We start from the raw sequence: 16,487 nt of genomic DNA, 5'->3' as shown, positions 1-16,487 counted from the left end.
TACTAAGCCTCTTGAGTACCTTTGTTTTCCTGTGAAACATTCAGAGAAAAGTCTTGAAGCCAGATGGGTTGTCTGAAATGGGTCTAGGACACACTGTCACGCTGAGCAGAGGCCACCAGTGCTGGGTCAAGAGACCACCCATCCTGATGAAGTTCAGTAAAACAGCAGAAACAATTTTTATCTGCCCAACTTCCCAGGCCTTTATTTTTAGCAAACCACTTGCCATCTCTTGGCAGGTTAAAATGTTAATAGATAATTAGAATCTGATGCAAACAAAAACCTTGAGGCGTGGATATGTAATTATGATGAGCTTTCCTCTCACAAATCATCTTGATAAGAGAAGAATTTTTAAGTGGACCAAATGATGACCTCTACCTCACCTCTGACCACATACTCAATAGAGTCATGTTTCACCCTTCTTTTTTTTCTTTAACATTTTGTTTTGATGTAATTTTTGACCTACTAAAAAGTTGCAAGAATAGTACCAAGAATCCCCAAACACTTTTCATCCAGATTCCCCATATGTTATCATTTTAGTACATTTCATTAAATATCATTCTCTCTCTCTCTATGTGTGTGTATATATATATATAAGCACACACGTGTGTATATAATTATATATAATATATACAATTATATGAAATTTTTTGCTGAACTATTTAATAAATTACGATCATAATGCCCCCTCTTTTCTTAAATATTTCACTCTGTATTTCCTAAAAACAGGGCATTCTCTTATGTAACGCCAGTACTATTATCATTGATATAATACTATTATCTACTGTACTACTGTACAGAGCTAATTCATGTTTGATTCTCTCACTTTAAAAACCCAACTCTGGGGCTTCCCTGGTGGCACAGTGGTTGAGAATCTGCCTGCTAATGCAGGGGACACGGGTTCGAACCCTGGTCTGGGAAGATTCCACGTGCCGCAGAGCAACTAGACCCGTGAGCCACAACTACTGAGCCTGCGTGTCTGGAGCCTGTGCTCCGCAGCAAGAGAGGCTGCGATAGTGAGAGGCCCGCGCACCGCGATGAAGAGTGGCCCCTGCTTGCCACAACTAGAGAAAGCCCTCGCACAGAAACGAAGACCCAATACAGTAAAAAAAAAAAAAAAAAATAGTAACGAATGTTCAAGTACAAAAAACCCACCTCTGGAAACAAAGATAGATGAAGGAGGGGGAATGAAGCAACTTATAATGAGGGTCCACTTATGTATATGGTTATTTAATCATTACACCTCCACACTCTCTATAAAATAGGCATCCTGGTCCTTACCAGTGAGGAAATAGATGCAGAAGTGATGCCACTTACCCAAAGGAGATAGAGCTAATAAGTGCAGACCACCTACTTAACAACGTGACAACCTACCCTGCTGAAACATTTCAAACTTTATCTCAATTAATTGTCATACAAATTTTTGAAGTTGGTACTGCTGTTATCTCCTTTTATAGATAAGTACACCAAAGCCTGAGAGTTTAGTTCACTTGCCCAAGGTCAGGCAGTTAGTAAGTCTAGAGCCAAGGTTCAGATTCAGCATGTGTGACTCTAGAGAGATAACTCTTTCCCTTCCTCAGAACACTCTTCTGGGTTGTTTTTTTTTTTGGGGGCTGCGTTGGGTCTTCATTGCTGCAAGCTTCTCTAGTTGCGGCGAGCTGGGGCTACTCTTTGTTGTGGAACGCAGGCTTCTCATTGCGGTGGCTTCTCTTGTTGTGGAGCGTTGGCTCTAGGGTACATGGGCCTCAGTTATTGGGCCGCGCCGGCTCAGTGGTTGTGGCTTGTGGGCTCTAGAGCGCAGACTCAGTAGTTGTGGTGCACGGGCTTTGTTGCTCCATGGCATGTGGTATCTTCCCTGACTGGGGATCGAACCCGTGTCTCCTGCATTGGCAGGCAGATTCTTAACCACTGCGCCACGAGGGAAGTCCCCCACTCTTTCGGTTTTACCCGAATCTGCGTTTTCTGAATTACAACTCTTAACACACAAAATAAAGCTCTTTGTTCTTGGCAGCCTTGAAACTAATTATTGTTTGATATTACCAGTGGTTAAAGGATATACACAGGTACTGATGTCTATGAAAGTTAATCTATATCCTTAGTATATTTGGATGTAACAGGATTTTTAGTCTAAATGAAGTAAAGGAGGGCTTCCCGTGTCGCAGTGGTTGAGAGTCCGCCTGCCGATGCAGGGGACACGGGTTTGTGCCCGGGAGGATCTCACATGCCACGGAGCGGCTGGACCCGTGAGCCATGGACGCTGAGCCTGTGCGTCCGGAGCCTGTGCTCCGCAAAGGGAGAGGCTACAACAGCGAGAGGCCCGCGCACCGCAAAAAAAAAAAAAAAAAAAAAAAAAAACTCTAGTCTTCATGTATCTTATGGTTTTTTCCTACGTGAAGGGAAGTGGTAGATGATCTACGTATTCTGGAAGTCTGTGAGTTTCAACTTTTTTCGATCATCCCAGGTGTTACCCTGCTGGCAAGTATTATACTTATGTAAAATCACTGGCATATCTTGTTAAGTTGTTGTGTTTGCTTGGCTTTGTTGAACCTACAGGGCCAAATTCTTCACTTGCAGAAATATCTCTGCTAGTTGAAATTTGGCTGTGCTGTAATTTCTATCACTCTCAAGAGAAGGGCAATTACCTTGTCAGAATTATAACAGGTATCAGGAAATTGCCAAAAGGCTTTCAGAAACCAAGATACACTTTCATTTTCCTCCTCCCAAACTATTCCCCTGAGGGTCCACCTTCCTTTACAAATATTCTTAAAGGAAAATAAAAAGGCTTGAGAAAAATGCAATGAAATCTCATTGATCAGAATTTACAACAATTTAGTCTGAAAGGAGCTGGCACTGTCTATGAATAAAGGTTTTGCTGTGTAAATTAAGAAGGTAATACTAATTGAGATGGAGACCTTTATAGCCTATTTAACTGAATCCACTGCTTTAAAGCGTATTTATAGCATTGATTTGCATAAAATCCTGTTAATTAAAATTGCTTTTTTTAAAAAAGGAAGCAAGATCTCTACTTGGTAGCAATTTCTTTGAAACTGCGATTTCCATAGGAATTTGAAGCTGATATTTATTTGAAATATGTTTTAAGTTACACATTTTGCAAATTGAGGCTGACCCCTTCTTCAATATTTAGGTCAGCAAGGTTGCACATTCCTGGAATCTAGGTACAAAGGTTTGAGAAAGAAACCCAAGAAGAGTCTAAGTACTCTGAATGAAACAGTAGCAGAGAACTTGTCATGTAGAGAAAGAGGGAGACACACTGTCTAACGGCTAAGAACAATGTTCTCAAACTGAGAAATAGCAATTTCAGGAAATTTGTACATAACTAACGTGAAAATCACATCCGAAAGCTGAGAATGGAAAATAATATCCTATTATATCCAGTTTCATTAATTCCTAAGTGTGTTCTTTCTGACGTTTTTAAGATGAAAATATTTCAAGCCTACTTCTTGAAATTGCAACTATAATTTGAAAGAAGGTTCTCAACTAGGCAGTTTTTAAGTAGACGTACTAATCAGGTTTTCCTGATGTGATGATTCAAGCACAAGGCTTTCCTTCTCAAAGGAAAAAAGTCTCCACGTAGAAATGATCTTTCATTGGCACAGAATTAGTCTTCTGGCGTCCCATGAGTCTGTTTTCTTAGAAGTGAACTTCTGACTAACAGTTGCTAGGTGAAACTCTGGCAGCACTTATAGAGCATATAGATTTAGATAATGTACTGTTACTAGACATCCACTTTTAACCATCCATTGCTTAGGGAAAGAAAGACCAAGAAGCTACACTTCCTTGTTGACCAAAAGCAGAGAAGAGGGGAGAAAGTGAAGGAAGAAATTTCTACATATTGAGGTATAGAGAAATCATTCTGGCTTATACATGATTTAACAAACTTTATGCTACCTAGAACAATCTGTCTCTGGCCTGTCAAACATGCATTGTACATCTGATTTAACCATTTAGAAAAAGAATGCATTAAAAAAAAATGGAGTAACTGTAGTTCAGGCATCAAAAATGGAGCCAGGCAGCTATTGTGGATGCGGTTTCAGACGTGTTCCCGCATCACTGAGACTTGAATTTTCTGAACTTTATCAAACTCAAGGACACCACCAACCATCCTCAAAACAATATCAGCTAAGAGCTGCCAGCTGCAGACTTATGGTCTCACGGTCTGCCCTTGTAACTACGCAACCATTTCAGACCTCAATCAATCCTTACTTAAAAACACCCTTACCTCTTGCCAGTTCTAGTTATAATTCTTGATAAAAAACTCATGTAACTAACTGGAACCTTGCAGTTTTTGCCTTTATAAGTCTCCCGCATTTCATAGTCTGGAGGGATACAATTCTAGTGCTTCTTGAATTTGTGTCTCCCAGGCTGGTTATAGTCCTCAGTTGGGCTGGAATAAAACTCTTTTCTATTCCTGCTATTAGATTGTTTATTGATTCTTTCCATCAACAAACAGAAACAAAAGCTTCTCTCTAGTTTGCCTGAGTTTATCCTTTCCTAAATTTGGAAATCTGGACCAGCAATGTGTGTCAGAATAGACTCAGAGATAAAAATCAAATTGCTTCACTGATTTCTGGGTGTATCTTACCTACTTTCCAGTTTTTATTTATAAGCTCCATCCCCGAGGTATATGTGGTATTCATTCCACACAAGGTGAAAGACCATTGCATTTTGGAAAATCTTTGAAAATTTGGTCAAGAAAGTCAGCCATGCTAGATAGTTTCCAGTGGTTCCCAAAGTGTGGTCCCCAGAGCAGCAGCATCAATATCATCTTGGAATTTGTTAGAAATGCAAAATCTTGGGTCCTATTCCAGACTGACTGCATCAGGAACTCTGTAGGTGGGCCCAACAATCTGTGTTTTTCCAAGCCCTGCAGGTGATTCTAATGTGAGCTAAAGTTTGAAATCCACTGGTTGAAGGTAAAAAATCCACATAACCTGCAGCAGAAACCCTCCAGTACACTGAAAAAAATCTGGTCAGTCTGATTCAGTGATAATGTCTTAGAAGTACTATAACGATTTTCATAAGACTGTGCCCTCATCTTAGGCTCCTGGTGACTTTTAAGGAAATAATTAAACCAAAAAATGTGAGGTCATTGTGGAAAAATAGAAAATACTACACAATAAAATATAACCATCTTTATCAATACAGATATTCATGTAAAATATATTTTAAAAAGTGGACTCATAATATACATACTGCTCTTGTTTTAGTCTCTTAACAATGTATTTTCTTTTTTTATTGAAGTATAGTTGATTTACAATGTTGTGTTAATTTCTGCTGTACAGCAAAATGATTCAGTTATACATATATATACATTCTTTTTCATATTCTTTTCCATTATGGTTTATCACAGGCTATTGAATATAGTTCCCTGTGCTATACAGTAAGACCCTATTGTTTATCCATTCTATATATAATAGTTTGAATCTGCTAATCCCAAACTCCTGCTCCTTCCCTCCTCCACCTCCCCTCCCCCTTGGCAACCACAAGTCTGTTCTCTATGTCTGTGAGTCTGTTTTTGTTTCGTATATAAGTTCATTAACAATGTATTTTCCATTTTACGGAAGAGAAAATTGAAGACTAGGAAGGTATATATAATAGTTTATCTCAGGCCCTAGCTAGTTAAAAGTAAGGACTAGGATTTGAATCCCAGCAGCCTCATCCCAGAGCCTTTGCTCTAAATCATGGTGCTGAGCAACTACATTATAACTTTGTATGGCTAAATAATATTATGTTAAACAGATCTACCAAGTATATTCAATCACTTTCCTTGCTGGAAATGCCTCATTTCCCCAATTTTTCTATTATCAAATACAATGCAATGATTATTCTCGATCATACATCATTGAATACTTACTCAAAATTTTCAAAGCAAAATTTCTCAAAATGGAATTGCTGAGTTAAATGGCTTGCAGTTGATACATTTTGAAATTGCCCTGCAATTTACTCTGTCAATAGTATATAAGGGTGCCCTTTTCTTCACTCCTTTGAAACTTTGGGATATTATTTTGCCAATTAGGTGAAAATGGTAACTCTGTGTCTTAATAATTTTTTGATTATTTAAGGGGCAGAGTATTTTCCACAAGCTCATTGCCCATTTATATTTATTTATTTTCCTTAATTGTCCATTTATGTACTGGATCTACTTTTAAACGTAAAACTTTCATTTAAACTAGAACATACATAGAAAATGGGAAACAAATTGTACATATGGAGCTCTATGAAGTTTCATACAGTGAATTCACATAACTGTATCAAGGTTAAAAAAACCCAATATGAACAGCTTTGCCCTCTTTGGTCACCATCCACCTCCCCCAAAGGCAACGTACGCATTCTAAACAGGGGTGATATTGCTTTCAAAGAGGTGAAAATTGGTTTTTGGAGGGGGAATATCTTACTCTATTTATGTGTAAAGCAGAGATATCCATGTACTACATAAACAAATATATAGTGTATCTGTGGTATTCAAGTGTCATGAGAGGAAGTGATAATGAAAAAAAAAGCTTGAGGGACATCACACTATCCTACTCTGTAGTTTTGCCTGTTTTGAACTTTGTCAAAATCTTGGCCCACTTCTTAAACTGGGATGTTCTTTTCCTTTTGATTTGTAAGCATCTTTACACGTTAAGAATATTAACATTTTGTTAAATATATGTGAATAATTTTTTCTAATTTTGTTCTTTGACTTTTAACTTTGTTGACATTGTTGTTGGCTTTTGTTCGTTTGTTTGTTTTGTTTTGTACAGCAGCTTAAATTTTTCATTTTGTTGGATCTTTTCCCTCCATGTTTCTGGGAGAGCTTTCTCTGGTTCCCTGGAGTGTGAGTACACAGTAGACTACTGTCTGAATCAGGCTTGTGAAATCTGAAGGGCAAACAGCTGTGGCTACTGGTTGGGTTGGGAACAAGCTGTCTCTCCTAACAGGGAGAGTGCTTGTTTTCCATGGACCTGAGTGGCCTGTGTTGCAAGAAGTGAGCCTGAGCATCATTTAAAATGCATCCCTGCCATGTAAGAGGGCATCTTGCCAGGTGAGGTGAGTTTTGCTGGAAAAACTGGAGGTCATTATAGGTTGTAGAATGGAGGGGTGATCAGAAGTGACAAGCTAGAGAAGAGGCTGCTGTGGTCTGAATGTTTGTGTCCCCCCGAAATTCATATATTGAAAACCTAATGTCCTAAATGATGGCATTTGGAGGTGGGGTTTTTGGGAGGTGATTAGGTCTTGAGGATGGAGCCCTCATAAATAGGATTAGTGCCCTTACAATAGAGGCCCAAAGAGCTAGCCCACCCCTTCTGCCATGTGAGGACACATACAAGGAGAAGTCTGTAACACAGAAGAGGCCCCGCTTGACCATGCTAGCTCCCTGATCTTGGACTTTCAGCCTCCAGAAAGGTGAGGAATACACTTCTGTTGTTTATAAGCCACTCAGTCTGTGGTATTTTGTTATATCAGCCCAAATGGACTAAGACACAAGCATTGCTCACATAAAGGGAGATGTAGTCTGATATTTCTAGGAGGGCCTTTACCAAGGAACACACACAAGTGCATCTTGTATTTGAATTGTCTGAGTAGTTTTATTCTGTTCATTTGTTCATTCATTCATCCATTTAGTCATTCACTCAGTTTCAATTTTATTTATATAGTTATTTGTGGTGGTGATTGCTTTTGCATTGCAATTGCAAATGCATTTGCAATTTACCTAAGTGTAACTTACCTAGATACAATGCGTGAGATAGGAATCTGGCTTATTTCCTTATATGATCAGCCAGTTATCACAAAACTAATTGTGATATAATTGGTCCTCTTCTAGCTGATTTGAAATGTTGTTCTTTTTATATACAGATGAGTGGACCAAACTGTCTCCAGACTTTCGGTTGAGACCTCCCACCACCCATCTTGTCTATTAATGCCACTGGATTGTGTTCAATTTACATATTCATTTTAAGGAAGATTTGATCGAATTGTAATACTGAGCCATTCCCTTCTAGGATATTGGTGTCTCTCTCTGTTTCTTTCAAGTATTATTTTAGGTCTTTTATAAAAATCTTAGTTTTCTTCAAATAGGTTCTAAACATTTTGTAATGAGGTGGATGGACCTAGAGTCTGTCATACAGAGTGAAGTAAGTCAGAAAGAGAAAGACAAATACCATATGCTAACACATATATATGGAATTTAAGAAAAAATATGTCATGAAGAACCTAGGGGTAAGACAGGAATAAAGACACAGACCTATAGACAATGGACTTGAGGATATGGGGAGGGGGAAGGGTAAGCTGTGACAAAGTGAGAGAGTGGCATGGACATATATACACTACCAAACGTAAAATAGATAGCTAGTGGGAAGCAGCCTCATAGTACAGGGAGATCAGCTCGGTGCTTTGTGACCACCTAGAGGGGTGGGATAGGGAGGGTGGGAGGGAGGGAGACACAAGAGGGAAGAGATATGGGAACATATGTATATGTATAACTGATTCACTTTGTTATAAAGCAGAAACTAACACACCATTGTAAAGCAATTATACTCCAGTAAAGATGTAAAACCAAAACCAAAACCAAAAACCCAACATTTTCAAAATAAGCTTATTCCCTAGGTCTGTGCCATTTTCCCTCATATTTACTAATAATATTATTTTCCCCAGTATATCCTCTTATTGATTGTTGATTATAGACTTTCGGAATTTTAAAAATTAGTGGTTTTTGAATGTAGCTCTTTATTGAATTCTTTATTAAATGTTTATTATTTCTAATAAATTCTTGATAGTTTAATATGTAAAATGGAAGAAAATGGACTAAAACTCTGTCCCTCCTGCTCAGCAGCCCCTCATCTCTACAGTGGCCTCAAGAGCAGCCCCTTCTGAGGATCACTTTACTACTCACAGATCATGGTTTAAAAAATAGAGAAAGGAACAACCAGATCGTCTACAAATAATGGTTAGATCACCTCTTCTTTTATTGCACATATATTTCTTATTTTGTCACATGGTAGTTATTCAATAAATATTTATTGATGTAAGGAGTAAAATATAAATGAATAATTATATTGCTTAGTACTTCCAAAGGTTATTAAAATGGTGGTAAAAACACATCTTCATCTTTTCCCTGACTCAAAGTGAAAACTTCTAACTAGAAGTTTCATCACAAAGTGTAGTACAAGTCTCATTGTTTGAAGTAGATATTTTTTATTCCATTCAAGCACCTCTTATTTTTATTCTATTAAAAGTTTTATAAGGAATGGATATTGAATTTTATAAATGTTTTAGTGACATCTATCAAGATAATCATATGTTTTCCTTCTTGGATCCTTCAAGGTTACAAATTTTCTTATTGAACTCACTATCCTTATAGTCCCTGCATAGAACTACTTGATCATGGTATCATGTTATTTGACTATACTGTTGAATTTGCAATGTCAATTTTTTGTATAATTTTCTTCCCAAGTAATATTGTCTTATAATTTTCCTTTTATTAAATGCTTGTTTGTCAAATTTTGGGATCAGGGTTATGCTAGCTTAGTGGTTGTCAACTCTGGCTGGTCATCAGAATCACCTCTAGTGACTTATTAAAATTTAGATGCCTCAGCCCAATAGAAATTACTCTTCTCTAATTTGTAAGTTCCTGTTTATATCTTTAATAGTGTAATACTTTTGCTTTCCTTTTATTCCTTACTCCATTGGTTGTTAGTTTACTAGCTTCGATCTTACTTCTTTAGTAACACATTTTTTAGTACACATTTTCCTCTGAGTTCACAACTAGTTGGATCCTATGGTGTTCTCATAATTAGTTTCTAAACATGATGTAACTGTAACTTCATTTCCCTGTTGATTCAAGAGTTACTTGTGAGAGAGCTTTAAAAGTTTCAAGTGATTTTTAAAAAGGGTTCATTTCTAATTTTGGTATTAATTTTTAGCTTTATTTCACAGTGGTCCAAGAACGTGACCTATGTAGATTTCACTTTTTGGAATTCAATGAGGTTTTCTTTGTGCATAATATATAGTAAATTTATATGAAAATTCAATAAATATTTAAAAAGATATCGTCTACTGGTAATATGTTTTAAAGTTCAGCATTCAATATATAAATATTAAACTAAACTCAACAATTACATTGTTGATGTTTTCTGTGTCTTTATTTGCTTATTTTTTTGTCTTCTTCATTTTTCAAGGACTGGGAGGAACTTTAGGGTTTCCTATTACTATCTCACTTTTTATTTTTCTCACTTTTGTTTTTAATCAAGTATGTTAAGTTGACCCATATGATTTTTGAAGCCTCCCATAATTCATTGTCCTACTAATTTCCAGTTTGTATAGAAAAATAAAGAGCCATATATGTCTCTGCTGTGTTACTTAATGCACAGAGGCTATAGGAGTTGCATCAATCTTCATTATGGGCTCTCCACATAATTTTTATAAGGTGAATCTCTCCTTATGTTTAATAATTCATACACTAAGCTTAACTTCTGCTTTTCTTTCTGTTTGCATTTGCACCACACCTTTAGGTTGTTTGTTTATTTATCTTTAAAGTTTCAGTTTATTCTTCACTTAAAGCTTAATTCATATGAAGGAAGAACAAGCAATTCTGCATTGACGTTAGGGGTGGCTGCATGAACGTCTTCCATTGTTAAATCAATATATTCAAACAAGCACCTTCCACATACAGCAAAATTAAATAGTTCTTTCCAGTAACGAAACTCAAAGATCAGATATAGAAATATCTTGCATAATGAAGTTTTACTGATTGTTTTTTTCATTTTATTTACTTATTTATTTAGGCCAGGCTAAGCAGCTTGTGGGATCTTAGTTCCCTGACCAGGGATCAGACTCGGGTCTTGGCAGTGAAAGTGCTGAGTCCTAACCACTGGACCACCAGGGAATTCCTGAAGATACTACTGATTGTTTGATGTTACTTTTCAGACATTATGAACAATTTTTACACAACTCTTAATCTTAGTGCTAAAAATCTAAACATCCATGTAGTTTTAGAATCTGTTTCTAAACAAATTATAGTAGTTATTCTAGTGTTTTTCAGCTAAGACAGTTAATCTACAGACTTTGCAGCTAAAAATTTGAAGGCAAGCCAGCTTAAAGAGTACCAATTTCAACACTTGATAGGCTGTTCACTCCAGAGGTCCCTAATTCACAATGTAATGTCACACACACCTAAACTCAAAAATTTCTAATCTTTCACAACACATTAACAACATTATTAAAACAAAACAAACAAAACAAAACTAGGTTGTAATTACCAAAGATGTCACATAAGGCATGCAGTTTCAGGGAGACAGCCCGGATCAGGGAGCATTTTAACAAAAACCAACATGAGTATAGAAGATAGGAATTTAAAATGTGTCAGATATTTAAATGCTTGATGGTGACTCCGATTTGCCATTTCACTCTGTCTCATATTTAGGATGTATGAAAAGCGCAATCATCCCACCCATATCAGCATGTGAAATGTTAAATCCACCCACAAAAGGGTCAAAGCCTCCCCTAATTCCATATTCTGCTATCTTTTAGTTGTACAGAAAAGTAAACAGTAGCACATCATTTTACATCTTAAAATATCACTTAAAATTCTGTACATATCTGTCTGGAAATGTGTCATTTCCAGTTCTATTTTGGGCCTAGTTTTAACATTTGCAGGTGTAGATTTGGCAAACAACCTTACTCTAGGGCACTTTTTGCTGCTCCTTCCACTGAATTGAGCTCCCTCTTGGGCACTGAGGGTATTTTGTTGTTGGTTACAATGGGGAGGTGGAACCAGCTGCCTGGCTGGGACCTATCTTTCTGCTTTTCATCCTTTGGAATAACTTTAATTTAGTTGTATTTATTTTTGATTACAGCACATAATTGAGTTTAGTTTTTGGCCAAATCTCAGTCCTTTGCTTCTAGTAGGCAAATATGTTCTAGTTATGTATTTTTGGTAAAAATAAAATATGTGATCTTTTATCCTTTTACTATATTTTATTTTTATTTATTTATTTTTTACTTGTTACTTTTTGTTTGTGGTCATGCTGTGCAGCATGTGGGATCTTAGTTCTCTGATCAGGGATCGAACCCTCGCCCACCCTGCATCGAAGTGCAGAGTCTTAACCACTGGACCGTCAGGGAAGTCCCTTTTACTATATTTTATGTGTTTCCTCTTGATTTCTTTTTCATTGAATTTTCCTATTTTGGAATATGATTTCTGTGTTCTTTTCCCCCTGGAACATTGGAAACTACTTTTAAAAGCTCTAGGAAGTATTTTAAGTGATTAAACGTCCCTAAACATTTACTTTGGGTTCCTCAAGAAGCTATTTTGGTTACTAAAAATTCTTAAGCCTCTATATTACCAAAGTTTCACTGTTAGTCCTTTGGCCCTGTTAAATATTTTCTTAAGGCTATGTAGTATACATTTTCCAAAAGTTAGTTGTATATCTTGAAGTAAATGGCATTCAAAACTATACAGCAGAAACTAACACACCATTGTAAAACAATTATACTCCAATAAAGATGTTAAAAAAAACCCAACTATATTACCAATTCTTGACTGCTATGTTCAGTTTACCATTTATCTTGCAGAAGACTTTCAGATGTACCCTGTTTATTCATTTATTTTTGGATTGCTTATATTCTTGTTTTCAGTTCTTCTATTTGCCTAAAATTACTGTGGGTGGTTTCTACCTTGCTGTCTCACTGTTTCCTTGGAAGCTGTTAAAATCTTCCTAGAGCTTGAGCTGGAGAGCTCACAATGAAGCAAGTAAGTATTAAAAGCCCAGTGATTCAGAAGGATGAGTAGGTGGAGAAAGCATGTAGGCTGTAGGCAGTCTAAACAGGGATCTTCGTCTCTGCCTGGTTTCTCTGGGTTTGTTGAGTCTGCAGAATCAGGGACCCTTATTCTGTATCTGTCTTCACTGGGAGCAAACCATTGCCGGTGTCAGGCTGCCTCTCTTTAGTTTCTGGTGCTGTGACTGGGGACTGTTCTGTCTCAGTGAGTTGGGGGTCCTCATCTTCAGGAGTGTGTTTCCTGACGAACAACCCTTGTATTTGGTGTCACCAGCACCAGAGGCAACATCCCCAAAGGTTGCTGCCTATGTGTCTCTTTTGACGGTGTGTCCTTCCAGTCTCGGTCCCACCACCAAGTAGGGTCCTGTGGGTGACCCAGCTCTTCTAAAGGAGTAGAACCTTTCTTCCACTCCCTGCTTATTTCTCCAGCCCTCATGAGTCAAAATAAAGATACCGTGTCTTTCCTAAGAAATCTGGGCAACTACTTATACACTCTGGAGTTTTAGTTAAGTATTTACTGGCTATGTGGATAAGAAGGTGACTTTGTTCATCTGAATGGCTATTTATTGCACAGGTCTGAATAATTACATGCTTTTAAAGGCCTTCTGCCAAGGGGTTATCTGAGAGAGGCATGTGGCTCATTTTTCATGAATGGTAAATCCATTTTTAGCAGATTTACCTCTGATTCTTAGGCCTGAAACTGACCTAGTGAGCTCTGCATGTATTATCCTGGTTGGGAAACTGCTTAGTAGGAAAGCTGAGCAACCCCGGGAGTTAGGATGGGTCATCGGCCACTATAGGCACATCATTGAGTCACTGTGGTCCTCAGTTTCCTCCTCTGGAAGATGGGAATAACACCACCTGTCCTGCCCTGCACAGCATGGGGCTTTGTGAGGAACACATGAGATAATATAGGAGGAGAGAGTGGGCCAGGAAGAGCGAAGCAGGCCACAGGAACAAGCTTGCTCTGCTCATCCTCCCGGAAGTGAGGGGAGCAGAAGTTTCCTTCTCAAAGATCTTACTCCTCTAAGAGAAAAATGTTTCAGCTAAAAGAGAAATAAATAGGCAGTCTGTTTCATCTTTACCATTCATTCATTCATCATTCATTCATTCATTCATTCAACACAAGTCAATAGGACCCATTCCTCCCTTCATGGAACTTATGTTGCAGGAGCAGAGACAGGCAATATACAAGTACAAAAGCAAGATAAGTGATAGGCATCATTAAGAAAAGTGGGAGAAAGAGCCAAATCCAAAGGAGAAGTTGTTGTTCAATGGGTACGAAGCTTCTGTGATACAGGACGAGTAAGTTCTAGAGACCTGCCCTTTCACACAGTTCCTGGAACAATTCTGTACTGTGCCCTTGAACATTTGTTAAAAGGGTAGATCTCTAAATACAGAATTACTAGGGTTTCCCCTGAAACTAATATAATATTATGTCAACTTTACTTCAATAAGTAAAAATAAAATAAAATTTTATTTAGGGGAAAAAATAGAAAAAAGGATCGATCTCATTTAAACATTCTTACCATAAAAAGGAGGGCGATATGACACTTTCTGAGGTAATGGATATGTTTATCACCTTGATTGTGGTGATGGTTTCACAGGTATATGCATATGTCCAAACTCATTAAATTATATATACTAAATAAGTACAATGGTTTTCTTTGAATAGCAATTGTAACTCAAAAAAGCTGTTAAAAAGAAAAGAAAAGTGGAAAAGAAAAGACCCAGAAAAGGACCAGATGGAAGAGGCATTATAGCTGCTTTTTTAGATAACGTGGTCAGGAAAGAACATTTTTTTTTTTACTCTGGAGAATTAAAATCTTTAAAAACTGCCAAGTAAGAGCATAATGTTTGAAATTTCCAAAAAGACCGTTATATACCTTTTCCTTTTTGTGTTTTATAACAGCATTTTGAGGCACACCGTCTAGATATGATCTAGATTTGAGAAGTAGCCACAAGGAATCTGAGACCCAACTGGAAAATAATTTCAAAATAGTGAATGCACGTACCCATTTCATGTCTGGTGCTGCCCACGCCCAAGCCATATGTCTCTAAAACATCCTTTACTGTTTTCATAGATTCATCGTACTTGGCTGCCAGGCCAAGGAAGTTATAGGAACCCATATTGATGACATCTTTGATGATTCTTCCAGTAAACCTGCAGAGAGAAGGGCAGGTGAACACAAAGGGCTTTCTCATTTAATATCATCCTACTGCTCCAGAAAAGACTCTCACAAAGAGACCTTGGGTTTGGCCCAAGTCACGTCTTTTCTTTTTGATTTGCCTTGTTGTCACCACAAAATGATTTGTCCTTAGAGGAGAGTCACCTCATAATGAACCTGGGTAGAGCATTGGGAAAAGGTTTCCAGGCCATGGAGTGTTACTCAGCCTTGATTTGTCTCGGGTGCTTGCTTTCGTGACACCTGTGCTCTGGTTTAAATTTCAGCAAGGACTTTCTAAATCAGAAAGAGCCATGGTCATCACTGGCTCCCTCAGCAGGAAGTAGGAGGGTACAATTTGTCAATAAAGCTGAAAAGGACTCTTCCCGGCTGGCTCTGTGTATCCTGCACATTCTGCCACTGATTCCTCTTTAATCGCAATACAAGTAAGCTGCCCTTGGCAATTTAATTACTGTGACTTCTCCCATTGGCATCACGAGGGCTTGCAAAGGGCTGAATGATGGAAGAGCAGCTGTTCTATTGCTTTGTGCTTTTTTCAGATCTGTGATCTGGTGCCCATGCTAGAATTTCCTTGAAAGCATTTCTTTCAACCAAGCCCCTCCAGGTGGCCGCCTCACCTAAATGTCCAGTTGTAGTCATCTGACACCCTCTCCATCACATCAAACAGAGGCCCCGGGGCACTGCAAATGGGCCGGTTCCAGTTGTCTCTGATTCTCATGTAAAGGTTCCGTGTATAAAAATTCTCAAAGCTTTGATACAGCGGCACAAAATCCTATAATAACAGAGGCAGAAGTTTACCTTTGGTCTCTCGCTTTTTGTAGTTCATTTGCAATTGAACACTAAAAGACATGGAGGAACCATGAAAATATTCCATCTGCAAATATTTTGAGTAAGGTTCTTGGGTAAGGGGTTGGGTGGGGTCCACAAATAACTCTGTGAGTCCTCCACCTCCAAAGAACTTAACTTTTAGTGGGGGAGGTAAAACCTGTGGCAAATAAAAGTAACAAAAATGACAGCAAAATACAAGTCCCCAAATGAGTGCTGGAGACAACGAATCCCAGTGTTCCCGAGAGGGAGAATTGAGCTTGGGAACCTTCTTAGAATTCAAGAATAATGCCGTTTGCCGCAACGGGGATGGACCTGGAGATGATCATACTAAGTGAAGTAAGGCAGACAGAGAAAGACAAATATCACATGATATTGCTTATATGCTGAATCTAAAAAAAAAAAAAGACACAAATGAACATATTTACAAAACAGAAACAGACTCACAGACTTAGAGAACTAACTTACGGTTACCGGGGGAAGGGTTGGGGGGAGGGATAGATTGGGAGTTTGGGATTGACATGTATTCTCTGCTATATTTAAAATAGATAACCAACAAGGACCAACTGTATTGCACAGGGAACTCTGCTCAATACTCTGTAATAAGCTAAGTGGGAAAAGAATTTGAAAAACAACAGATATATGTATATGTATAAAACTGAACCACTTTGCTGTATACCCAAAACTAACACTACATTGTTA

At 37.9% G+C, this 16,487-nt stretch overlaps 1 protein-coding gene across 3 annotated transcripts in view; it reads right to left on the bottom strand.

Moving 5' to 3' along the window:
* Positions 1-16,487, bottom strand: part of SPTLC3 (serine palmitoyltransferase long chain base subunit 3) — a 128,506-nt gene that overhangs the window by 84,547 nt on the left and 27,472 nt on the right. For all 3 annotated transcript variants that reach the window (XM_004276475.3, XM_033440324.2, XM_033440321.2), the window contains 2 exons: positions 15,578-15,732; positions 14,790-14,938 (listed from right to left, as the gene is read on the bottom strand). In XM_004276475.3, the coding sequence (XP_004276523.1) occupies positions 14,790-14,938; positions 15,578-15,732 (304 nt within the window). The remainder of the gene's footprint in view (positions 1-14,789; positions 14,939-15,577; positions 15,733-16,487) is intronic.

The sequence above is a fragment of the Orcinus orca genome, chromosome 16, assembly GCF_937001465.1.
Source record: "Orcinus orca chromosome 16, mOrcOrc1.1, whole genome shotgun sequence".
Classification (NCBI taxonomy): domain Eukaryota; kingdom Metazoa; phylum Chordata; class Mammalia; order Artiodactyla; family Delphinidae; genus Orcinus; species Orcinus orca.
This window is presented reverse-complemented; position numbering and strand designations above follow the sequence as displayed.